This window comes from Pristiophorus japonicus, chromosome 18 (assembly GCF_044704955.1).
Source record: "Pristiophorus japonicus isolate sPriJap1 chromosome 18, sPriJap1.hap1, whole genome shotgun sequence".
Taxonomy (NCBI): Eukaryota; Metazoa; Chordata; class Chondrichthyes; family Pristiophoridae; genus Pristiophorus; species Pristiophorus japonicus.
The window spans coordinates 63,381,080-63,408,330 of NC_091994.1; the positions used below are offsets into that span (position 1 = coordinate 63,381,080).

At 45.6% G+C, this 27,251-nt stretch overlaps 1 protein-coding gene across 1 annotated transcript; it reads right to left on the reverse strand.

The window, feature by feature from the left end:
• Window positions 1-26,188, reverse strand: ldlrad2 (low density lipoprotein receptor class A domain containing 2). The gene is made up of 5 exons (XM_070860711.1): window positions 26,110-26,188; window positions 20,424-20,613; window positions 20,095-20,339; window positions 15,776-15,787; window positions 1-125 (listed from the first exon to the last, which is right to left on the reverse strand). Exons 1-5 carry the CDS (start codon window positions 26,186-26,188, stop codon window positions 1-3), a joined length of 651 nt encoding a protein of 216 aa, XP_070716812.1.
• Window positions 26,189-27,251: the final 1,063 nt, after the last annotated feature.

Sequence of the window (27,251 nt, forward strand, 5' to 3'; positions counted from 1 at the left end):
CTAACCGTTGCATTTTGCTGGAAGGAGTCCAGACACGTCACAGCCATCCCCACAGTTATCAATAATTTCTGAACCACAGACCAGACTCATGGGAATGCATTTTCCATTTTGACACTGAAAGTATGGTTCCTCACTGCATTCTGAAGATTTGAAACCCATGTTAAGTATTTGATAGCTTCAGATACTCTACTTCCAATGCAAAGGTACTGGAGTGAGCATATCGTCTTTACTGTCCAGTCAATTGCCTGTCATATTGCTCAAGATCAGTTGATGAATATATTTCATTTACAAACAAGATGGTGACTGTGGTTGGGAGACTTTAGAAATTTGTTCCACAACAGAATCTACTGGCCCAGGCCTACAACCACATTATTACAGGCAAGTGTTTACATACAGGGTTTGTATTCTAATGTTTACATTGACAGGTTCAATATTAAGTGTTTACATAAAATTCATGACAACATGATAACATTAACTAATGTACCGATATCTTACAAATCTAGTTTAGCAAAGTCAAAATGAATTCAGTCATTGATAATTTAGTGCTGCGATTGAGGTAAAATTTCGGTATAGTAACAGAAATGATTTTTTCTTTAATTGTTCAGTGAATGTGGTTTCTACTGCACATAGTGACTCTTCATAATCAGGGAGCGATTCAATCAGACATTAGCATCATCATCATCATAGGCAGTCCCTCAAAATCGAGGAAAACTTGCTGCCACTCCAAAAGTGAGTTCTCAGGTGACTGAACAGTCCAATACGGGAATTACAGTCTCTGTCACAGGTGGGGCAGACAGTGGTTGAAGGAAAGGGTGGGTAGGACTGGAAGCCACATGCTCCTTCCGCTGCCTGCGCTTGTTTTCTGCATGCTCTTGGCGACGAGACTTGAGGTGCTCAGCATCCTCCCGGATGCTCTTACTCCACTTTGGGCGGCCTTGGGCCAGGGATTCCAAGGTTCGGGTGGGGATGTTGCACTTTATCAAGGAGGTTTAGAGGGTGTCCTTGAAATGTTCCCTCTGCCCACCTGGGCTCGCTTGCCGTGTAGGAGTTTTAAGTTGAACGCTTGCTTTGGGAGTCTCGTATCCGGCATGCAGATGATGTGGCCTGCCCAACGGAGCTGGTCGAGTGTGGTCAGTACTTCGATGCTGGGGATGTTGGCCTGATCGAGGATGCTAACATTGGTGCATCTATCCTCCCAGTGGATTTGCAGGATATTGCGGAGGCAGCGCTGGTGGTACTTCTCTGAGCCATATAGGAGGGCTATGATGATGATAATGCCAGATTTGAGGTCCTGGTCTGCAAACATTCTCTTCCTCAGGTGACCGAAGGCTGCACTGGCACACTGGAGGCAGTGTTGAACCTCATCGTCGATATCTGCCCTTGCTAATAGTAGGCTCCCGAGATATGGAAAGTGGTCCACATTGTCCAAGGCCACATCGTGGATTTTGATGACAGGGGGGGCAGTGCTGTGAGGCGGGGTCAGGTTGCTGGAGGACCTTTGTCTTACGGATGTTTAGTGTAAGGCCCATGCTTTCATATGCCTCGGTGAAGATGCTGACGATGGTTTGAAGTTCAGCCTCTGAATGTGCGCAGACGCAAGCATCGTCTGCGTACTCTAGTTTGATGACAGAGGATGGGACGACCTTGGACCTAGCCTGGAGGCGACAAAGGTTGAACAGGTTCCCATTGGTTCTATAGTTTAGTTCCACTCCAGCAGGGAGCTTGTTGAGAGTGAGATGGAGCATTGCAGCAAGGAAGATCGAGAAGAGCGTTGGTGCGATGGCGCAGCCTTGCTTGCCCCCGGTCCGGACATGGATTGGTCAGGATCATGGCTTGCATGTCGTCGTGGAACTTTTTGGGGCAGCCGAAATGGAGGAGGATGCTCCATAGTCCCTCACGGTTGACAGTGTCAAAGGCCTTTGTGAGGTCAAAGAAGGCCATGTACAAGGATTGGTACTGTTCCCTGCATTTCTCTTGTAGTTGTCGCGTGTGAAGATCATGACTGTTGTACCCCTTAGTGGACGGAATCGGCATTGTGACTCCAGCAGGAGCTCTTCAGCCACTGGGAGAAGACAGTTGTGTGAATGTTTAAAAATGTATAAAGTCGAGAAGTTGAGAACGTGGGAATTGTATAGGGACAGTATAAGCTAACAAAGAATTCATGGAGGAATAGCCATGACATCTCAGACTCGAGACTGCGAAATGTTACAACACTAACACATATTGAAACAAAACCCACAGCTTGCAGAAAAACCTCAAGGTCTTATTAAATCATGTTATTAACCTGAAACATTAACAGAAGGTCTTTGTTTAAAATCAGACCATACTTAGGTCGGCTTATGAGTGGACAAAGGGAAAGAGGGATCAAAAGAGATAGGCTGGACTAGAATGTCACTCTAGCCCTATCTTGTTATCTTTTGCCGAAAATGTATAACCGTCGTCCCTTTACAATGTAACGTCACTTTGTCCGTAGGAAGTGGGTGCGTTCTATCAGAGTTGCATTCCTTCTGTCTGACAAGGTCCCCGATCGGGATTTGCTTTTTAAATAAAAGCTTGCTTTGTTTAAAGCACAAACGGTATTCGTTTCAGCAATTTTGCTGAACCAGATTGAGGTAAAAGAATCCACAAATCAACATTTGGTGTCAGAAGTGGGATCTCAACGGACGACTGCCGAAAACTTGCGAATTAAGAGCCAGACTAGCCTTGGACGAGACGAGACGAGGGGAAAGTGGCCACTGGAGTGAGTATGATTTCAATACTGCTCCAGTTTCCCCCGGTTTCAAAAGTCTGAGGAAAGTTTAGCCACTCGCTGGTTCTCAGGTAGTGTCTGAACGAGATCCAGGACAATCTGGTGAATACCTTTCAAACTTAGAATAGGGATAGAGATAGGGAAATTGCGCGGTGACGCAAACCAAGCGGCGACTTGGAAAGATAGGTTAGAATTGCGCGGTGACGCAAACCAAGCGGCGACTTGGAAAGATAGGTTAGAATAGGTAAGTCTGCCTGGGTTCGAGGCCCAGAGCCTGCCTGGGTTCAAGGCCCAGTGTCTGTGTGGGTTCGAGGCCCAAGTAGATCCGTGCGGCGACACGGAAAGTAGGGATAGTTAGAGCTAGATAGGGATAGATGATCAATCATGGATCCAAAAATTAATAGGAAAGAAAAGAGACTCTTGGGAACGTCTGTTTTAAATGAGAAATGCTTGTGTGATTGTGTAAAAAAAAAGCCGGGGAGTTGTGGTTTGTTTTAGCTCCACCCACTTTTTCAAACAGAATGAAAGTTTTTTTAACCCTTCGTAGTGTTGTCCTGTATGTGGGAAGTTTAAGAGTGTGAACCTTATTGAATTACGTATATTCGGATGATAAGTTACGGAGCCAGGAAATTCACAAAGGATAGGTATGTTGAGTAAAAAAAAAGAAAAAAATACATGGTCCTGGTGGTTAAAAAAGGATTTGACATGCTCACTTACTTGTCGAAAGAAAACTTTCAGAGAAGGCACAGCAAAACAACTGAGATGGATTCAAAAGGATTAAAAAAATATATTATATTAAATAACAAGACCTTGAGGCTGGAACAATTGAGATAACGAAAAGCAGTCCACAGCCTACGTGCCAGACTTTCCTCTAGTTATGGAAAAGACAAAAAAAAGAAGTAACATACTAAATAGGTGCTGAAAGAAAAAAAAATGTTCTGAGATTTTAAATTATGAGAAAAATTCCACTGCAGTCTAAAAAAAAAAATCACTCCTGTCGAGTTGGCAGAAAAACTCCATTAAATTAGGGCTTTCATTGACAGAAGGAGGACATATTAAAAACCGTAGACATCTTAAAGAAAGAGTGCACGCACGAGAAACGTACTCAGAGTTCCACTGGGACCTCTGAGAAAGGTATCGATAGACTACGTAGTCAAATGGTTGGCTTTGCATTGACCGAGGCTGATGACGAAATTGAATTTCAGTAAACAAATAGCTATTAAAAATTTGTGGTCTCGTTTTAAATCAATTAAAAAAATATCTTTGGCAAGTACTTGGATAAGAAGTTAAAAAAATATTGGAGTTTAATCAAATGCTGCCTTTCCTGATGAAAAGATTTTTTTTTCAGCTGGTTACGTGAAGTCACGTAATGACATCAGGTCTTCTTACAAACCTGTAAAGGAGTTAACCCTTTCCATTGACAGCCGTTTCATACTGAACATTATCAATTTGGATTTCTTAATAGAAAAAAGACTCACCTAACAGAGGAATGGTGCGATAGTCAGAATAAAAATAAAAACAGAACTAGCTTATGTAATAATACTTGCCTGATACAATAAAGAAATAGATACTCAAACAAAACAAATTGAAGAGTTAAAAGGCTAAGATAAATAAGCTGAAAGGGATCTACAAACCCAACTTAACCCTGGCCTCTGATTTCACGCAGTGACCTCGACATGCATGGATATAATGCAGAATCAAGGGACCTGTGGGCCCTGGTAAAGCAAACCCTGAGCCCAACTGAGCATGCCCGATTTCTAACTCACTTAGGACGTGCTACTCATGATGCATTGGTGGTTGCTCACCCTAACGATGTCCAGGATCACCTAAACACTATCTGTAATGCTCTCACCATGACCCTTCAGAAGCCCATCAGTATGGCCGCAGTATTAGAAACTAAACCCAAACGAGAAGAAACTGCCGATGAATTCATGGAAAGATTTATTGAAATATACGGAAGTCAATCAGGAGATAATGCCTTCAGGGCAGGAGAGGATTCTCCTCAATTCTGCGCTATCCTACTTCAGTGCCTGCCCTATTCGGTTGCTCACGCTATCCGGACAAATAATTGGGCAGATAATAGTAAAGCCCAGATGGAAAGGACGGTTAAATATTATTGGCAGGAAAAGAAAAGAGAGGGGGGAGGTGCGCCCCCAACCCGGGTCAAGACTGAATACGTGACTAAGAAAGGAAGAGCCGCCTCGGGTGGAAGGACCAAAACCCGACCCAAGGGGATACCAGATGGAACCGCAGTATTGCGTGCAGGGTTGGTGGATAAACAGGGATATGGTTATATCAAACACCCAAATGGCCCCGGGCCCTGCTAATTACGGACCGCCCTACTGTCCCCGGCCTGGTATGGGAAGAGGTCGGGGCTGGGAAAGACGAGATGGATGGTGGTTGTCCCTCCCGTCAGCACGAAAAAGGAAGAGGAGGGGGGCAAGGGGGGAGAGGACGGGGATCTTACACTAACTTCTCCCAGAACAACCCCTTTGGCCAATCGTCCCCCGATTATTCGTATTGACTACGCAGCTTGATTGTGCAGGGACCCTCCCCGGACGACGAACCGATGATATTGTTAAAAATTCGGAATGAGTGGCAACCCTTCTTGATAGATACGGGAGCCTTCATGTCTTCTGTACAATCAAAGCTTAAACTCCCCGCCTTCACTGAAACACAGAGACTGTCAGGATTCCTGGGACAAGTCTCTACATTCCCGGTGTCAGAACCGGTTAAAATAGGTTACCAGGAAGAATCGGTGGAACATCGATTTGTTATCACAACCAATCTGGACTGTAACTTGATGGCTAGAGACCTCCTCTGCAAATTCCAGTTGCATTTGGAGTGTGGAGATGATGGGATTATTGTAAAACAAGGAACCCTTAAGCGGCAGTATTATACCACTCGAACCCCTCAGTGGTGGTCTCTGGACCTGCCGCAGGCACCCTATCACGTGACCCTAGCATACGATCCCAGCGGAAAGAATCAGAACCTGCAGAACTTTTATCAGGATCACGAAGGGGAAGTGAAGGAAATTCTATTAAGGGCTAGAGTGACTGGACCGGAAGGGAAGGCAGATTTTGTGGAAATGGACAGCCCCCAACGGTGGCACCACATATTACTCGGGAAGTATTACCTCCCCACCACGCTAAAGATTTGGGAGTTATGGTGCACCAGGCTATAGATGAGGCTGACCCTACCAGCCGGGATGTGCAAATTGTAAAACATGGCCGAACAGTCCAATTCCACGGGGACCCCGAGAAGGTCTTAACAACTCTGCAGCATCATACTGGCTCTGGCATACCTGACTATGTGGATCCTCATGTGTGGGCAGAGGACCCCTCCCAAGTAGGTTATACTCCCATTGATCCGATTGAGATCCCAGTGCAGGGTAATGTGGACTGGCCCTCTATCCGACAGTACCCACTGAAATCACAGGCAATACCGAGTATCCACCGAGCTTTGGAGGCTAGCCGAGTCGAACCAATTTGCCAGTTTCCAGTCCCTAGCACGGCTAAACAAATGCAACAGTGGTTGGGGATGATCAATTACTGCAGATCCTGGATCCCTAATGTTGCCCTGATGACTAAGCACCTCACCCCGTATACAAATAAGTAAGGCAGCTTTGAAATAGAAACCGCAGACGTCCAAGCCTTTAAGGAACTAAAGACAGCCCTGCTGCAAGCTCCGGCTTTGGGCCGGCCCCTCTATGACCGGCCCTTTCAACTGTATTGTACAATTCTGAAAGACTGTGCTACCGTTGTCTTAACACCTCTCACTCTGTAGCTGCCCTCCTGGGCCAACTGCAGACTCAACACCTTACCATGGCCAGGCAAAGCAGATATGAGATCTACTTACTAAACAATCCTAAGCTGACCTTTCGGCACTGTACTGCAATTAATCCGGCCTGTTTTCTTACTGAGCCGTCCCAAGATGAGGAAGAACTCAGTCATGATTGTTTATCTTTAATTCAAGAGGCCACATCAGTCAGGGAAGATTTAGTTGATGTATCAATGGAAGATCCAGACTGTATTATGTATGTTGACGGAAGTACTTCTATTAATCCAGAAGGTACACGAATCTCAGGATACGCCATAGTAAACCAGGAGAATCAGGTCTTGGAATCTGCCGCTTTTGAAACCGCCTATTCTGCCCAACAAGCTGAACTATTCGCCCTCACCCGAGCCTGTATCTTGGCCAAAGATCTCAAAGTCAATATCTATACCGACTCTAGGTATGCCTTTGGGGTGGCCCATGATTTCGGACAATTATGGAAAAATAGGGGATTCCTAACCTCACAGGGGAATGAGATATCCCATAAGCAACTAGTATCTGATTTGTTGCAAGCCCTCATGCTCCCCAAGCACATTGCCGTTGTTAAATGTACCGCCCACACCACCGGAAAATCCCCGGTTGATATAGGGAACCACTGTGCTGACAAAGAGGCTAAACAGGCCTCTCGTGACCAACAGATGGTAGTGCCCAAAATGATGAGTCAGACTAAAAAATCCTGCGAAGGATAAGTTAGCCTCGGAAAAACCAATGCCAACCATCCAAGATGTTATAAAAGCACAGGAGGACGCTCCTGAAAAAGATAAACTGTTGTAGAAATATTATGGATGTACTTATGACAATGTTTCTAAACTCTGGACCACTCCCGCGGAACAGACTTGCATGTCTGACGAGTTGGCTCTATGGGTTATTGACTGTATGCATTTTGCTACTCATTGTGGAGCAAGAACCACGAGTGATACACTTTGGCTACTTGGTGGCACCCTAGACTCCAGGCGCTCGCCCAGAACATCAGTAGTCGTTGCCTGGTTTGCCAGCAACATAATCCAGGGAAGGGAGTCCCCTGTGATTGGGGTAAAACGCCCCTAATCGAAGGTCCCTTTGAGACATTTCAGTTGGACTACATTGAGTTGCAAAAAGTTCAGTGTTACAAATATGTGTTAGTAACAATAGATGTGTTTAGCAGATGGATTGAAGCCTACCCTACCCTGGACAATAAGGCTCAAACTGTTGTTAAGGTGTTAATGAGGGAAATTGTTCCTAGATATGAGATCTCAGCTCGACTGATGACCACCTATGTTCTTTCTCTGACTCAGGCTCTGCGACTAGCTCACAACCAGGTTCAAGATGCTCACCTCGACTTCCCAGTTTTACCCGAATTGTCCCTCGTGGCACCAGGGAAGTATGGATTCGGAAGGGATTAGAGCCACAATGGGAGGGGCCTTTTCAGGTGTTACTCACTACCCCCACTGCAGCCAAGGTTGAGGGGAAAAGTGCCTGGGTTCACCTGCACCACTGCAAGCTCACCACCCTCTAACGAACCTATTTTACTGGTTATTCTAACTCCTGTTTCTGTTCCAGACTTCCTCTTCTCCGTAGCTGAACAAGGCCGTTGGCATCCTAATTGGAATGTGGACCAGTTTGAACTTTTACCCGTAGTGATAGACAGCCAGCTACACCGACGGTGACCTGAGAAGAGAGACGGGAAAACTGAACTCTTTTAATCAGCAAAATAATTGGACTATTTATCTGAATCCTGAGCCATAAGATGAAACTGTGTCTGTATGTCACAGTCTGTATAATAGTGTTGATATATGACAGTTTCGGCGCATGGGAGGGGAATCAGAGACGAGAGCTCCATGTAAACACCTTTTTGTACATGTCTTATGTTTATGCGCAAAATGGGAACGTTTCTAGATGTTGGGTGTGTTCACATAACCCTATACATTCCAAAGGGGGAATTCCTTTGCGCCCCGTTCCACTAACCCTAACTGAGACTGTCAGATGGATTCAGAGCCAAACTATCACGAAAGGAGGGGGGGCCAATACAAATACGAGAGAGGAAAGGCGGGTCAAAAGAGGGATCACGGAGATCAGGAGGAGTATCATACCGTTACCACATGAACGACCACGGGGAGGTCACCAAGTGCGAGAGTGCTGGAGATCCCATTAGTCAGACATTCCAGGGATGGTACCAACCAACCTACAACCATGAAAAGGAACCCCCATTCATAGCCCTGACCAATTGGAACAGATAGCTAACAATACTGCTGAAGCTCTGGAGGGCATCACAGCTGAAATGGTAGCAATAAGGACCGTAGCATTACAAAACCGAATGGCCCTCGATTACCTGTTAGCTGAGAAAGGGGGAACGTGTGCCCTGATAGTGTAACATTCAGATCCTTACATTCCTGATAGTTCAGAAAACATAACCAATCTCGCTGATCACAAGAAGGGAGGTGAAGAAGTTATCCACACCAGCAGAAGGATCTAGCTGGTTTGATTGGCTATCAGATGGATCTTGGGAGATCCTATCTAATGCATGGGGCAATTATTCTCATCGTAGTAATAATTACCTGTTGTTTGATTGTTGGTTGCCTTAACCTTTGTTGTAAAGTAATGATGGCAAGGTTAGCAAACCCTCTTGTGGTCAAGGGCTCCCGAGTTATGATCCAACGAACTAAGGAACTACTCGACACTAACAACAATATGATTCAGGAAATAGAGTGTGAACGGATGAATGCGATATTCCTAGAATGATCCTAAGTGTTATCATGGAATGATAAAAGGGGGGAATGTGAATGTTTAAAAATGTATAAAGTCGAGAAGTTGAGAACGTGGGAATTATATAGGGACAGTATAAGCTAACAAAGAATTCATGGAGGAATAGCCATGACATCTCAGAGACTGCGAAATGTTACAACACTAACACATATTGAAACAAAACCCACAGCTTGCAGAAAAACCTCAAGGTCTTATTAAATCATGTTATTAACCTGAAACATTAACAGAAGGTCTTTGTTTAAAATCAGACCATACTTAGGTCGGCTTATGAGTGGACAAAGGGAAAGAGGGATCAAAAGAGATAGGCTGAACTAGGATGTCACTCTAGCCCTATCTTGTTATCTTTTGCCGAAAATGTATAACCGTCGTCCCTTTACAATGTAACGTCACTTTGTCCGTAGGAAGTGGGTGCGTTCTATCAGAGTTGCATTCCTTCTGTCTGACAAGGTCCCCGATCGGGATTTGCTTTTTAAATAAAAGCTTGCTTTGTTTAAAGCACAAACGGTATTCGTTTCAGTAATTTTGCTGAACCAGATTGAGGTAAAAGAATCCAGAAATCAACAATTGAGGAAGATTTTTGCGATGACTTTCCCAGTGGCTGATAACAGGGAGATTCCCCTGTAGTTGCCGCAGTCAGACTTGTCCCCTTTTTTGAAGATGGTCACGATTACGGCATCTCTGAGATCTCCCGGCATGCTCTCCTCCTTCCAAATAAGAAAGATGAGGTCATGCATTCGTGCCAATTATGCCTCTCCGCCATACTTTAGTGCCTCAGTGGGGATTCCATCTGCTCCTGATGCCTTGTTATTCTTGAGCTGACGGATGGCCTTTTCTACCTTGTGCAGGGCTGAGGCTTTGCTGAGATGGTGGTGGGTAGCATGCTGTGGGATGGAGTCGAGGACACTCACATCGAGGTCAGAGTCTCGGTTAAGGAGATCTTCGAAGTGCTCCTTCCAGCGAGCACTGACTGCCTCGGTGTTAATGAGTGTCTCCCCAGCAGTGGGGTGGGGCCTTGGGTGCCTGGGCCGTAGGAGGACTTACTGCGAGGAAGAATCCTCGTACGTCATTTCCTGTGCTTTCTCCACCCACCATCTATTCTTTAGGTTGCGGGTTTTTTGTTGGTCCTCGCCTTTCAGTCGCCTGTAGAGCTGCTTTGCTGCTCCAGAATTAGGTTGCTGCTTTAAGTTCAGAAATGCCTTGCAGCTTTTTAGCTCCTGGATCTCCTGGTCGTTCTCGTCAAACCAGTCCTGGTGTTTCCTGGTTGAGTGACCGAGCATCTTTTCGCAGGTGCTGGTTATGGTGGCCTGGAGGGTAGACCAGGCACTGTGGGCAGTCTGCGTCTCGGGGTCATCGAGGGTCGCCAGGTTGGCACTGAGCAGTGAGGCGCTGGCTGTATAGGGCTCTCTTAGCTGGGTTTTTGAGTGACCCGGCATTGATTTTTCTGTGGCATTGTTTCTGTTGCCGTCGCTGCTTGGGGCTAAATTGATATTAATGATGGATCGGATTAGGCAGTGGTCCATCCAGCAATCATCAGCTCCTGTCATGGCGTGGGTAATGCTCATGTCCTTGCAGTCCCACACATGGACGATGACATAGTCGAGCTGGTGCCAGTGCTTGGAGCGAGGGTGTTGCCACGATGCCTTGTACTTGTTCCTCTGGCGGAACAAAGTGTTGGTGATGAAAAGGTCGTGTTCTAGGCATTTTTCAGGAGCAGGGTACCGCTGGAGTTGGTTTTCTGCCGATCTCGCATCCCCAGAGGTCTGAAGTCGCTGAGGAGGATCAGTTTGTCGTCCATAGGGTATGCGGGACAGAGATTGTTCGAGGCTGGAGTAGAATTTCTCTTTGGCCTCATCTGTTGCGTTTAATCAGCTATTTATTCAGACATTAGCATCATGCTCGCATACTATTTGTTGGAGCATCGTTGCTTGGAAAATACATGATAAGGGGAGTCTTTGAGGACATTAAATGGAGAAGTGGGGCTGAATATTTGGCTTTTAGCATTTCGGGGCACAAATCGTGGCGGTGCGCAATAGTTTGCACCCTTGTCATTAATTTTCGGGTAAAACGTGATGTGAAGGAGCGTTGGCATTAGGTCCGGCGTTGCACGGCAGACTATATGCGCCAGAGCCAAAACTTTTAGCGGTGAAGGATGTGGCCATTTTGCACTTGCGCATTGTATTTTATTTTTCCCTCTTGGTTTCTTTTCCAGACGCAAACACAAATGCAGGGTGTGCCACTTCTGCTGAGATGGAGGAGCAGGAAGGAAGGCAGTGTGCCAGTCGCTTCAGCTGGGGGCTAGTGAGGTATTACTGAGCACGGTGGACAGTTGGGCCTCATCTTATAGGGGGAGCCAGACTCCCTGCTGTGTGTGCATCCATGCACGCCTCCCTGACTTGTAACATTAATCCCACACACTATGTGAAGTCTTTCATTTATCTGGTCCATCTCAACACTTCACAATGCATAACAAATATGAAGGCTACATCAGCAAGCAATGGCTTTTAATGGTCTATGCACATAATTTGTATCATTAAGATCGTCCCTCGGAAGACACTCCAACTGCTCCTATCACTTTCTCAAAGATCACTTACATCCCCCATGTTAGAAGCCTCTAACCAATACCTACTGACGAAGCAGATGCAAGAACGAAACAGATTGAATGGAGGACCTAGAACATTCACACAGTATCACCTATTCCACTGTGGTAGGCAAATGTGGCACAGCAACAGGGGGACCCTTTGTGAACCCATCCTATTTTTCTCTTTGCAGTCAGAGCACCCCCACAACCGGAGGGAGCGGACAGGCGGGGGTCCACCTTAAACATTACCTCCGACCGGCGTAGAGGAGGGGGTCTCTGCCCTCATCGGAGTCCCAGGTCGGACGGTTGCCGGGGGCGATGCTGAGCCCCCTTCGGGTAGTGAGGGTATGTAAATGGATCGCGCGGCTGAACCCACTGCACGGCGAGATATAATGGAGTAACGGTGGCCACCTTCTTCATACCACCCTGCCCCTCCTCTGCCGCTAACCACTTGTCTGATTTTTTCGACTTTCAGATGACCAACCAGAGGCGCAGCTTCTCTCGAGGGAGGCCTTCACTTCAGGCCGTGTGTCCAACGATGATACAAAGGAGGGCACTGATCCGGTGGACCATCCGAGACCAGCAGCTGCCCCTCGGGATTAAGTACTTCTGGCGATGAGGCGGATTTCCCGGGCTTTGAGGAATCGGGGGCTCCTGGCCCCAGTGGTGTACAGCGACACAGGGCCGGGGTGGAATCTCACAGGCCAGCTCTCCATAGGGTGAGTCGGCAAAGTCACTCTGCTCAGACAGGCAGATGTGGAACTGGACCTGGTTGTGAAATGTCCAGGGAAACCACAGCGATGCACCGTGAGATCATTGATGCATTGGGACGGATCCCCGCGAGCGTCGACACGCTCACTGCGACTGTTGTGGAGGTAGGGTCGCAGAGTGTCACTGCGAGTCGGGAGTGCAGCGATGCCACCATCACCCACACACAGAGGCTGGTGGCCTCGAGCAGCGACAGTGGCGTTCTGAGAGTGTGGCACTGCCATTGATCATACTGCAGACTCGGGCGCATCACAGGCACAAACCTTGCCTGAATTGTGCAAGTGATGCAGTCCATGTCTGCCCATACTCTCTGCATTCCCCACAGTCCCCACAGGGAAGTGACGGTGCCAAAGCAGGCCAGCACGGTGTGGGGAGATACCGCGCTCCGGTTGCTAAGGCCCAGCCCCGTCGGAGAGTGAGTGGCTCCAGGGAAATGGGAGGTGGTGTAATTCCTCAGGATGACACCATTCCGGATCCCACCACTCACTCGCTAACCATACACCATAGACGGTTGACACCCCATCCACCTGTGACTGCTAGCGCTGAGGAAGTGGTGCTCCAGTCGAAAGCTGGGCCTTCCAGGCTAGCAGCTGATCCAGTGCATCCTCAGGCGTGGTCTCCACTGGCCTCACCAACAGCAGCCCTCTAGCAGCCTTGCTGTATGCCCTGAGGCCTCATTGAGGAGGAGCAGCGGGCATTGGAGGGGGTTGAAGGGAAGACGGGGTGGGGGAGAGTGTGTCCAACACCCACTAAGTGCTAGCAACAGATCATAGAGCTTTTAAATGTTGTGCACTGCAAGAAGCAGTCTTTTTTCCCTTACATGTTGTGCACTGCAGGATGCAGTTTTTTGTTACTAGATGTTGTTGATTGCAATGATCAGTTATGTGTCCATAAGTGTTTAATCATTATATGATTGCGAGTTTTGTGGGGGGGCGCGGGATGGTGAGACTGTTCAATGTCGGTAAAAATTGTTGTTTGATCTTTGACATTGCTGACTTGTGTCTCATTTGCACAATCAGTTGTAGAATAGCCAGCATGGTGGCATAGATTGGCGAGCAATGTTCAAACCTCCCATTCCCCGGTCAAGCAAACCGCTCAATGATGAGCTGATGATGTAAGGCTCTTGCAGCAGCCACATTTCCACGCTGCCTCCCCTGTGGTCGTGGTGGTTGCGCTATGGGTTCATCGCCAGGCTCCTCCTCCTCCTCCTCCTCCTGAGGTGGTCCTGCAATCCCCATTGTCAATGCCTGGCCCCTCATAATGGCCAAGTTGTGTAGCCTGCAGCACACGACAATGAGCTCGGAGACCTGTTGTGGGGAGTATTGGAGGCTGCCTCCAGAGCGGAGCAGGCATCGGGAGCACTGCTTCAGCACACCCATTGCCTGTTCAATGATGTTGCGGGTGGATGCATGGCTGTCATTATAGCGCTGCTTGGCTTCTATGGCAGGGTTCCGGAGGGGCATCATGAGCCATGTAGCCAGGCCGTATCCTTTGTCTCCGATCAGCCAGCTCTGACCTTGTCTTTGTTGCTGAAACATACGTGAGACACTGCTCTCACACAAGAGATTGATGTGCAAAGTTAGAGCACATGGGATTGGGGGTAGTGTACTGACATGGATTGAGAACTGGTTGTCAGACAGGAAGCAAAGAGTAGCAGTAAAAATGGGTACTTTTCAGAATGGCAGGCAGTGACTAGTGGGGTACCGCAAGGTTCTGTGCTGGGGCCCCAGCTGTTTACACTGTACATTAATGATTTAGATGAGGGGATTAAATGTAGTATCTCCAAATTTGCGGATGACACTAAGTTGGGTGGCAGTGTGAGCTGCGAGGAGGATGCTGTGAGGCTGCAGAGCGACTTGGATAGGTTAGGTGAGTGGGCAAATGCATGGCAGATGAAGTATAATGTGGATAAATGTGAGGTTATCCACTTTGGTGGTAAAAACAGAGAGACAGACTATTATCTGAATGGTGACAGATTAGGAAAAGGGGAGGTGCAAAGAGACCTGGGTGTCATGGTACATCAGTCATTGAAGGTTGGCATGCAGGTGCAGCAGGCGGTTAAGAAAGCAAATGGCATGTTGGCCTTCATAGCAAGGGGATTTGAGTACAGGGGCAGGGAGGTGTTGCTACAGTTGTACAGGGCATTGGTGAGGCCACACCTGGAGTATTGTGTACAGTTTTGGTCTCCTAACCTGAGGAAGGACATTCTTGCTATTGAGGGAGTGCAGCGAAGGTTCACCAGACTGATTCCCGGGATGGCGGGACTGACCTATCAAGAAAGACTGGATCAACTGGGCTTGTATTCACTGGAGTTCAGAAGAATGAGAGGGGACCTCATAGAAACATTTAAAATTCTGACGGGGTTAGACAGGTTAGATGCAGGAAGAATGTTCCCAATGTTGGGGAAGTCCAGAACCAGAGGTCACAGTCTAAGGATAAGGGGTAAGCCATTTAGGACCGAGATGCGGAGGAACTTCTTCACCCAGAGAGTGGTGAACCTGTGGAATTCTCTACCACAGAAAGTTGTTGAGGCCAATTCACTAAATATATTCAAAAAGGAGTTAGATGAGGTCCTTACTACTAGGGGGATCAAGGGGTATGGCAAGAAAGCAGGAATGGGGTACTGAAGTTGAATGTTCAGCCATGAACTCATTGAATGGCGGTGCAGGCTAGAAGGGCCGAATGGCCTACTCCTGCACCTATTTTCTATGTTTCTATGTTTCTATAAGATGAAAGCATCATGTGTGCTCCCTGGATAGCGGGCATTGACTGTGAGGATGTGCTGTGTGTGGTTGCAGACCAGATGAACGTTTAGGAAGTGGTACCCTTTCTGTTTTGGAAGACCTCTGCGTTGTGTGATGGTGCTCGTTCAGCAAAATGTGTGCAGTCAATGGCACCCTGAACCTTGGGGAAGCCTGCAAATTGTCTAAACCCTAGAGTCCTCTCATTCTGGCTGTCCCTGCTCATTGAGAACTATCTGAAGTCCATTCTGTGGCGTACCGAGCCCTTGTCACCTGGCGAATGCAGCAATGTGCAGTGTGCTGCAAGATGCTGCATGTGTCTCCTGCTGCTGCCTGGAAGGAGCCGGAGGCATAGAAGGCCATCGCCACAGTGACCTTCACCTCGACGGGCAGCGCAGTCCTGTTGGTGCTGGTAGGCTGTATGTCTGCCTGTAGGAGCTGGCAAATCTCTGTCAGCACTTCTTTTCTGAAGCGCAGCCTTTGAACACACTGCGCATCAGAGATGTGGAGGTATGAGCGATGTTCCCTGTAAACCCGTGGGGAGTAAGGCCTCCTCCCCAAACGTCTGTGACCTCTTCGATCCCGTTGCCCACCATGGACAATAAGCCTTCTTCCAGCTTGAAGCCACCTGCCAATAGCAACCAGCACGATTGGCTACCGAACTAGCATTACCCCCATTGAGCTCTCTTACTGACCATGAAAACAAAGGGTTAATTCATAGAAAAGTGTCGCTTTAAACTGTATACTCACGCAGCATTCCGCGCGCAACCGTGGTGGTCACTGACAAGTGCGATATAAGATCCTCCAGTCTCCCTTTGAACATGGCGCCAATAGCGCCTGCTGCACCCTGGGAACGCTAAATCAGGCGTAATGCCCGAAAGTTCCACCCTGGGCGCTAGCGAGCCTTGCACGGCGATTGCGCCGCCGCAAAACCATTGCCGAAACTTCCGGCCGGGCGCTAAATCCTGGACGCCCAGAAACACCATTTACCGTCCTGCCAAGGCGCGGAACGGGGTGCAAATTAGCGTGTGATTTTACATGCAGATAGTCTAGCAATGCAGAAAAAACTTTACACGGGCTGCATTGCACAATAGAATAAAACTGATCTTGGAGAACTGAATAGAAGGCTAAACATGTTAGTATTTGGACATAGGCGTGGAGATTTTGGGCAGTAACTCCACATCACCTGTACTCTGTTAATGCTGGATCAGTGCCTGCAACTGTCTGCCTGAATTATCCAATACATACCCGTCCCATCCCATCCCTTCCCATCCCCATCCCAATCCCATTCCCATCCTCATCCCAACCCCATCCTTATCCCATTCCCATCCCAACCCCATCCCCATCCCAATCCCATCCTTATCCCATTCCCATCCCAACCCCATCCCTTCCCATCCCCATCCCATTCCCATTCTCATCCCAACCCCATCCTTATCCCATTCCCATCCCAACCCCATCCCCATCCCCATCCCAATCCCATCCCAATCCCATCCTCATCCCAACCCCATCCCATCCCAATCCCATTCCCATCCTCATCCCAACCCCATCCTCATCCCATCCCCATCCTTATCCCATTCCCATCCCAACCCCATCCCAATCCCATCCCATCCCCATCCCCATCCTCATCCCAGCCACATCCTTATCCCATTCCCATCCCATCCCTTCCCATCCCCATCCCAATCCCATCCTTATCCCATTCCCATCCCAACCCCATCCCAACCCCATCCCCATCCCCATCCCAATCCCATTCCCATCCTCATCCAGCCCATCCCAGCCACATCCAGCCTGTACCCATTTGTAAAAATAATTAATATATATTCATCCAACTCGTGGAAAATAACCATTTCCTCTACACAATTGAACATAGCCGATACCATTCTAGGTTTGAAGAGGAGCTGAATGCTTCAGTGACTATCAGTTGTACAGATCGGTAAAGTGATACTTTGGCCCAGAAATTGCCATCGGAGGCTTCCGGATGCCTCCGTTCTGAAATGGAGGCGAATGCCTCCGACCTGAAAAAGTTCTACAAATCTACATGGTGGTCCGGGAGGATCGGAGACTTACGGCCCTGGGCCCCTACGCTAAGGGATGTATCTTAGGGATGTAGCCATTTTGTACACGTCCCTGGGACCATGTGGGCCGGCCCAGCCAATCAAAGTAGGGGTATTCCCATTCACACTAATGTTGGGTTCCGTATGTACAGAATCGCCATAAGTATGAATGGGAATACCCCAAAACACACAAACACTTAAAATAAATTTTTAAAAACATCACATATTTAAAATTAATCAAAATGGAAAATTATTTAATTATTTAAAAATATATTTTTTGGGACAAATGTACACATTTTAATAAGTCTAAAACTAAACTTGCCTTATTGAACATGATTTTAAATGTTTAAATTATTGAAAAAAAATATTTTTCTGTCCTTTAAAAGTTTTATGCTGATAAAAGCAAACCTTATTCCTGCTTTTATCAGTCGTAAGAATTTCACGGGCATTCACTGGACAGAAGTTTGGCAAATAGCCCAACTCTCCGCCCGCGGAGACCTTTAACTTCCAGATATGCGCCATTTGTCAAGCAGATTCGTGACAGATCGCAAGTTCCGGGTTTAGGCACATGCGCAGTGCGTGCCTAAACCTTGTGGGGCCCCTACAGGCGCGTGCGCACCTTGTATGTGCCCATAGGGGTGCGAATTCAGGGGCTTGAAGTCACAATTACAAAAGTGCCTGCAATAAGTTATTGAAAGGCCTGGTTTATATCATTGTACTTAAAATCACAGAATTTCTAAAATCCAGGGTGATATACAAGCTTCACGGAAAGTGTCAAAACATTAGGAATATGTTTAAATATTATGGGCCAGACTTGCTGAAAAAATAACGCTGTCTGAATCGTCCAATAACATGTAGCGAGGAAGAGATACCCCGTGAATTGCGAATTCTTCATGAAAACAGCATCTCGCCCTCAACCACCCCATTATTTTCATGAAGTTGCTACATGTGAACATTAATTGCCCGTTAAACTCACAACATAAAGTTAACTCTAGTAATTAATAGCAAAAGTACCCTTTAAATGACGTGATCATTGTTAATGACTGCCAATCAATCTCTCTTGCCTAGAAAGTGAACAATTAAAAATATGGAATCTCATTCCTTCAGGTTATGAATTGTTTTAGGAGATTTTTTAAATGGCAAATTTTACATTTTTTTCCTTACTTTTCTTCTCTGTCTCATTTTTCTCTCAAGCCAATCTATCTTCCCCTTTCTTTATTTCCCTTTCTGAACCTGATTTGACATTGAATTCACAAACTCTAATTCACACTCCTTCTCAGTCCTTCCGCTGTTTGTGTCTCAGTCCTTCAGTCTCATTGGTTAAGGAGATAGACTGTTGCTCCAATTGTTGACCAAGGACCCCAGTGTCCTGTTCAGCTCGCACTTCCAGCAACATTTTGGGCAACATTTTTAAACTTAAACATGCACGAACATGTCTATCTAACAGGGCACGCCATGAGATGCCCCACTCCAGCAACATCCGGGCCAATAACATTCTGGGGAATGAATGCTACACATTTCTCACTCTTTAAGTATTTTTGTATTTAATTAATTCATTATTTGTTCAAATTGTTAATATTTAATTATTAATTATATATTTAATCTTGTCTATTTATTTATTTACTTAATTATGATTTATGTATTTGTATTTATTTAATGAATGCCCTACCTTCTGATTCTTTAAATCTTGTACTTTATGTTTGTATTTATTTGTAAATAAGAACCATCACAGCCATCAATACCATCCAGCATTTATAAAATGAAACATAATATTTAAGCTTGCCAACAGTCAGTTGGCCCAGTTGGGTGTAGTGGCTATGGTATTGGATTAGAAATCAAGTGACTGAGAGTTCAGATCCCACCGTGGTAAATTGTGGAATCGAATTCTGGTCATTTCTGTGATTTGACGAAAGAAATGCCCAACGAAGTTGCCAGGTTGTTGTAAAAACCCAACTGGTTCACTGATGTCTTTCAGGGCACAACCCTCTGAAACCTCCTAATAGACAAATGCTTAGCACACTTGTGACCTCTCTTCATCTGCTATTTTTAGCAGAGATTTATTTTAAATGAGTTAATGCGCCATTAGAATAGCAGAGAGAAACGTCATAAGATTGTGTTAAGAGTTCATCAGCTGATATTGTTAAGAGTAATTGTCACACTTTTCCATCGACTTCAATGGAAACCAAGCTCGGGAGAGATGTATAACGGGCGGCAAATACAGTATCATCCATTTTACAATATCGCACAAAGTCAAAATGAACCCCATCGAGTCTGACTAACAGTGTAAGGCACCTGAATTAACAAGCACAGGTGATCCCTCCTGGCCTTAGACTGTATCTCTAATAATGTTCAATCAGGCCAATCATTGTTGGGCTCCGGAATTCCTTCAAAACAATATTGATGAAATCCGCACTTATTTGAAATTAATAGAAATGAACAGAACGATGCCAATACTAACTCTGATTTTTAATGGTGGTACCTAAGGACTCATTTTTAGAGTGGAAGCAAGCCTTCCTCGATTCCGAGGGACTGCCTATGATGATGATGATGATAATAGTATTCCCTCAACCCAATCATAATTTGAAGTATGACCGTATTTTCTTTACCTAATTAACAAAATGTATCTCCTACCTGGTCTAAAGGATGTGAAATCTCCAACAAAGTCCACCCTGGGTTGTTGACCTCTGGTGACCAGTCGCAGAGAAAGATAGTTCCCCGTTGATAAGACTGGCCTGGGGATAGCCTTGCCACATAACAGGGAGCCAATAGGTGGTGAATTTCTATCCTTCCCGTCATAAAACTGTACGTACGATCCAGCATTGCATGTGTCAATAGTCTCCTCCCCTAGTGGTGACACACCTGCTCTTTGCCCAGGTCTCGTGGTGTTCAGTAGGGACAGAGGTCCTGTCGCATTGCGCTGCGGGAGATGAGACGCAGTGGTGGGCTGAAGGATAGAAGACTCTCTCAGCAGGCTGTACACCAAGAAGAATCTAAACTTGAACTGAACTTTGTCCTTGGGGGAAGCCGCCTGCATTGTAAACCCACAGTCAGTCCCGACTGTGACAAAATAGTACTTCTGAGATTCTTGGTGGGAGTTGATAATGATTCCATCAGCCCTGATGGTCTGTTCACAGAAATCCACCAGACTGACTTGGAGCAATAGAAAACACAGTTGTATTACTGATTGTATGTACTGGCCACTCAACATTTGAGCAAATCTAATCAAACAAAACACTTTTTGAAAACATTTTATCCAGGTACAGTTGACTCCATCCATCTACGATTAGCAAAATAAAGCGAATGTAATGTGAGATCATGATATTTTATATGGTTTGTCTTTTATTGAGCAATGTAGCTGATGTAAGAGTTTATGGTATTTCAGAGAGGGTGTTTTTTCTTCCTGAATGTAAAAAGAATGCTTGTACTGTATGACGTTAAGAGTTTTGGTACAGAAGTTACTCTGCGCTGATCTGACCCGTGTAATAGTTGTCATGGAACTGGAATACAGTCCTTCGTGAAGCACAAAACTGGGAAAATATTTTATATCCCAGCACTGTGGTCCCTGAAGCATGATATTTGGCCCTTGTGAATATTTTAAATTATTGACCATTATGTAGTCTGCCTTTAGATATAATTGTTCAACATTAACAAAGTGCAAAAGCATAAGAATAAAGAGATGAAAAATGGAAATAAAGAGTGTCCTGATTGTAAGGAAATGGATGTCTGAAAACACTCCTTGGAATTCTCATAAATTACCTCAATTTATAGGAATAACTTTTATTGGAATTGCTGTAAATTGAAGTTATTTTCTTTAACAATGAGAGCAATCTGCTGTAACTTGTATTCTATGGGGCATAAAGCAGTAAAGTCATAAAGTGGGATCTTTATTAGGGTTCTACAGCGATCCGAATGAAAGAGCTGCCAGGGCTCAGATCTATCATTGTCCTCTCCCTCACATCACACAGCCCGAGGGTGACATGGAGAACACACAGATTGATTGTGCGTCTCAGCATTTATTAGTGAGGTTTCCAGGGAAGTCTGGTTAGGACAGTCAGAAGAATGTTTAAAACTGATTTGATTTGTTCATCCCCCAAGTCCATTGTTGGAGGTTTCTCTGAGCCTGTTTGCATTCAGCTTTGATAATTGCATTTGAAAACATTATCTTGAAATAGTTATTGATACTGGAAGCCTTTGTTTGCCACACTAATTTTGCCACATCCTCCATACAACGTGGTACTTGGGAGATAAGTACACATGAATTATAGCGAGTGTACCACAGTAAAAATTCCATAAAGTAGCAAACGATAATGTGAAAAGGTTTGCTCCAAGAACTCAGCTCCAATACCTGTCCTACAGATATGAGATAGACTAAGGCGGTAGTTATACTGCACTACCAGTCTGAAGCCGGAGGCTGCAGCCAGTGTTTGCTACATGGCAGCACGGGAGTTATACTGTAGACATGGCTACACATCTGTATTTGCAGTGCCTTGAGAGAGCTTTATGCATGTATTGAGAGAGTCTCACTCACCACTGGGAAATGTTTAAATAGTTTGAGAGTGGGGCATTGAGCCCTCACACTCTCACAACACTGGAACTAACTTGATTTCAGTTTATAAAGTAGCCAGACCATTCCTGGAACTCTGTTTGATACTGCACTAAAAAGGTAGTCAAAGGAAGGGTGGGGCCAATTAGGGACACAAACTGAGATCTTCTTGTGGAGACAGAGGGTATGGGTGAGGTACTAAATGAGTACTTTGCATTGGTCTTCACTAGAGAAGAGGATTCTGCCAATGTAGCAGTAAAGAAGGAGGTGGTAGCGATATTGGATAGGATAAAAATAGATAAGGAAGAGGTACAAGAAAAGGTTGGCAGTACTCAAAGTAGAAAAGTCACCTGGTCCGGATGGGATGCATTCTAGGTTGTTGAGGGAAGTAAGGGTGGAAATTGCCGAGGCTTTGGCCACAATCTTCCAATCCTCCTTAGATATGGGGGTGATGCAGAGGACTAGAGGATTGTAAATGATCCTTCCCTGTTAAAAAAGGGGAGAGTAATAAACCCGGCAACTGCAGGCCAGACAGCCTGATGTCAGTGGTGGGCAAATTTTAGAGACAATTGTCCAGGACTAAATTAATTGGCACTTGGAAAAGTGTAGGCTAATAAATGAAAACTCAGTCTGGATTTCTTACAGGAAAATCATGTTTGACTAACTTGATCGAGTTCTTTGATGAAGTAATGGAGGGAGTTGATGAAGTTAGTGCAGTTGATGCTGTGCATATGGACTTTCAAGATGCATTTGATAAAGTGCCACATAATAGACTTGTTGGCAAAATTAAAGCCCATGGCATTAAAAGAACATGTGGCACTGTGGATATAAAATTAGCTAAGGAACAGAAAGCAGAGTTGTGGTGACCAATAGTTTTTCAGTCAGGAGGGAGGTATAAAGTGGTGCCCCCCAGGGGCTGGTATTAGGATCACTGCTCTTTTTGATTATTCGTGACCTGGACTTGGGTATACAGGATATAAGTTCAAAGGTTACAGATGACACAAAACTCAGAAATGTCGTAAACAGAGAGGAGAATAATAACAGATTTCAGGGGGACATAGACAGGCTGGTGGAATGGGTAGACATGTGGCAGATGGAACTTAATGCAGAGCAGTGTGAAGTGATACATTTTGCTATGAAGAATGAGGTGAGGCAGTATAAACTAAAGGGTACGATTTTAAAGGGGATGCAGGAGCAGAAGGACCTGGGGGTGTACGTACACAAATCTTTGAAGGAGGCAGGACAAGTTAAAAAACTTTTAAAATCATATGGGATCCTTTGTTTTATTAATAGAGACATCGAGTACAAAAATTATGCTAAACCTTCACAAAGCAATGATTAGGTCTCTGCTATAGTATGCCGTTCAATTCTGGGCTCCACACCAGGAAGGATGTTAAGGCCTTGGAGAGGGTGCACAGAAGAGATTTCCTAGAATGCTACCAGGGTTGAGGGACTGGTGTTATGCAGAAAGACTGGCGAAGCTAGGGTTGTTTGATCCACCATTCCCTAGCCAGCGACTCCATCCCTCTTCCTCGCAACTCTCTGAGGTTCAACCAGACTGTTTGCAACCTTGGTGTCGTATTCGTCCCTGAGGTGAGCTTCCGACCACATAGCCATGCCATCACTAAGACCACCTATTTCCACCTGCAGAATATGACCCGACTCTGCCCCTGCCTCTTTGAGCATGCAACGAGCAGGGTGGATAAGGGGGAACCAGTGGATGTGGTGTATTTGGATTTCCAGAAGGTATTCAATAAGGTGCCATATAAAAGGTTACTGCACAAGATAAAAGCTCATGGGGTTGGGGGTAATATATTAGCATGGATAGAGGATTGGCTAACTAACAGAAAACAGAGAGTTGGGATAAATGGGTCATTTTTCGGTTGGCAAACAGTAACTAGTGGGGTGCTGCAGGGATCGGTGCTGGGGCCTCAACTATTTACAATCTACATTAATGACTTGGATGAAGGGACTGAGTGTAATGTAGCCAAGTTTGCTGATGATATAAAATTGGGTGGGAAAGCAAATTGTGAGGAGAACACAAAAAATCTGCAAAGGGATATAGACAGGATAAGTGAGTGGAGAAAAAGTTGGCAGTTGGAGTAAAATGGGGGAAAAATGTGAGGTTATCCATTTTGGCAGAAAGAATAGAAAAGAAAATTATTTTTTAAATGGAGAAAAATTGCAAAGTGTTACAATACAGAGGGACCTGGGGGTCCTTGTGCATTAAAGACAAAAAGTGAGTATGCAGGTGCAGCAAGTGATCAGGAAGGCAAATGGAATGTTGGCCTTTATTGCAAGGGGGATAGAGTATAAAAGCAGAGAAGTCCTGCTACAACTGAACAGGGTATTGGTGAGGCCACATCTGGAGTACTGCGTACAGTTTTGGTCTCTGTATTTAAGGAAGGATATAGTTACATTCGAGGCAGTTCAGAGAAGGTTCACTAGGTTGATTCCGGAGATGAGGGGGTTGACTTATGAAGATAGGTTGAGTAGGTTGGGCCTATACTCATTGGAGTTCAGAAGAATGAGAGGTGATCTTATCGTAACATAAGAGGTGAATAAGAGGACAAGGTGAATGCAGTAAGGATATTTCCATTCATAGGGGAAATTAGAATGAGGGGGCATAGTCTCAGAATAAGGGGCCACCCATTTAAAACTGAGTTGAGGAGGAATTTCTTCTCTCAGAGGGTTGTAAATCTGTGGAATTCTCTGCCCCAGAGAGTTGTGGAGGCTGGGTCATTGAATATATTTAAGGCGGAGATAGATTTTTAAGCGATATGGGAGTCAAGGGTTATGGGGAGCTGGCAGGGAAGTGGAGCTGAATCCATGGTTAGATCAGCCATGATCTTATTAAAAGGCAGAGCAGGCTCGAGGGGCTAAATAGCCCACCCCTGCTCTTATTTCTTCTGTTCTTATGTTCTGCCCCAGCTCATCTGCTGCTGAAACCCTTATCCCTGCCTTTGTTACCTCTCGACTTAACTATTCCAATGCACTCGTGGCTGGCATTTCATCTCGTGTCCTAACTCGCACCAAGTCCCGTTCACCCATCACCCCTGTGCTCGCTGACCTACATTGACTCCCGGTTAAGCAACGCCTCGATTTTAATATTCTCATCCTTGTTTTCAACCATGTCAAAGGCTGCAGACAGATCGTGATGGACGAGGAGGGATAGTTTATCCATGGTCACAGTCACATAGGATGTAATCTGCTTCAGTACAGTGACAGGGGCGGAAACTTGATTAATAACTTCAAACATGGAATTCCCGAAAAGATGGGCATGGATTTGGGAGACAGCACATTTAAGGACCGTGGAGAGGAAAGGGAGGTTGGAGATGGGGTGATAGTTTGCAAGGACAGAGCGATCAAGGGTGATTTTATTTGAAGAGAGGGGTGATGACGGCAGGTTTGAGGGAGAGGGGGACAGTACCTGAGGAGAGAGAACTGTTAACAATGTCGGCTAACATGGGAGCCAGGAAAGGAAGTTGGGTGGTCATCAGTTTAGTGGGAATAGGGATGAGGGGCGAGCAAGGGGTGGGTGTCATGAACATGGTCCCTATCTCCAGATAAGGACCTGACTCAATTTATATTCCACAAACATGGAAAGTGAATAGAAAGTGATAGTATAACTGCATAAGTTCAGAGAGGGGAACGACAGAAATATTGGGGAGTTTCCATTCTGGTGTGCACATCCCGGGCAGAAGTTTATATATTTTCCAGCTCAGTAATCTATCGCATTTTATTATACACCAAAAGTATATTGAGCAAAATACCCCTCAATCGGACGAGGAAGAGAAAATACTTTTTAAAAAACTGAACAGATCTTTATAAAGACAATTGTTTTTCGCGCAGGAATGGGAGTGATGTGTTTCGGATCAGGGACAAGGCGCTAAGATGCAAATCCAGAAACAAAGTGGGACAAAGCTGGACGTTAAAATGATGGAACGAGACTGGAATACGGTATTAAGGGATATTGCAACAAGATGAAGACAAAGGAAACGGTGAAAGTGAAGACAACGGGGAAGAAATGCAGGAAGGGGGATTGGTTTAAGAGTGAGGTCTGGATACAAAAGGCAGGCGAGTTGGGGACAGGAGGGACCTACCTGTTTGCATGGAATCCACACGCAACATGTTGAGCACAAGGAACAGAAGGGGCTGCACACATCTCAGGTCTGGCTCCATCTCGCTCCTTTACCGATTCTCAATGTCCCCGAAGTGCGGATGGTGACAGGGGGAGTGTTACTGGGGTTTCTGGCGCCTCTCTCTCTCTGCGATGACACAACCGGCCCGTTCAACCAACAAACTCACCATTTCTTGGACAAACATTGAGAGAGAGCATTTGCTGCGATGTGTCCAGGCAGGTCTGGGCTGTTTTTGGAGGGAAGTGCTGGATGGGAGATCCCAAACGTTTGATGCACAGGGAGTCGACAGTCTCTCTTTGTCCATTTGATTCCCCAATGTGTGTTTTGGGGGAAACCATGGAAACAGTGCGAGTTTAATTGAGCAAGGAGACACCACAGTGCAGCCGAGACAATGCCACATCTTTCTCCCAAGGTCAGCAGCTTGACAATGCAGTGTTTTAGAAATTGCAGAACTAACAGTTCCACCCTTCAGTGTTCACTGCATTGGGCAGTTTACAGGCTGGGTGTAAGGGTGTCTGCACCTCTTTATGCTTTGCTGGGCTGGCATAAATATTAATATGATTTAAGGTCCAGCTTATTAAAGCTAAATCTGGCGGCTTCGCCCAGAGAGAAGCTCGAGATTATTAACCCGCACATTCCAAACTATTTGTCCTCTCATCATAAAACCTGGTGACTGAAATACCAGATACACGCACTGACGACATTCAGCTTCACTGATTGTACAAACTATACTGGCATCGAGCATCAGAAATGTGATACCAAGAACTCATGTCAGGGGTTTATGATGAATATTACTATTCTATACTACTTTAAACTAAAGTTAGGAGGTGATCCTTCTGCAGATGGAGGGAATCAAACTGCCTACACCAGACCTTTTGTCATTTGTAGCACATCATCTTTTGCAACAAGTGCTGAAGTGAGCTTAAACTTTCTCAATTGTTGCAGGCTGTGACTTGTGATGACTAAATGTTGACACTTTCTGGGGGCTGCTATATTGTTTTAAAGGGGTCAAATCCTGAAATATAAAAGCATCACTATTTAATATTTTCTACTTAATGAGATGGATACGTAATGTTCTCATCGACAATTAACCTCCGGTTATA

What these genes read in the sequence shown, in the direction of transcription:
- ldlrad2 (XM_070860711.1), bottom strand. Translation starts at nt 26,188, where the DNA reads ATGGAGCCAGACCTGAGATGTGTGCAGCCCCTTCTGTTCCTTGTGCTC. An exon ending in TGTGGATTCCATGCAAACAG is followed by an intron (nt 20,614 to 26,109) that starts GTAGGTCCCTCC and finishes TATTGCTCCAAG; the next exon opens with TCAGTCTGGTGGATTTCTGT. An exon ending in GTGTACAGCCTGCTGAGAGA is followed by an intron (nt 20,340 to 20,423) that starts GTCTTCTATCCT and finishes GAACACCACGAG; the next exon opens with ACCTGGGCAAAGAGCAGGTG.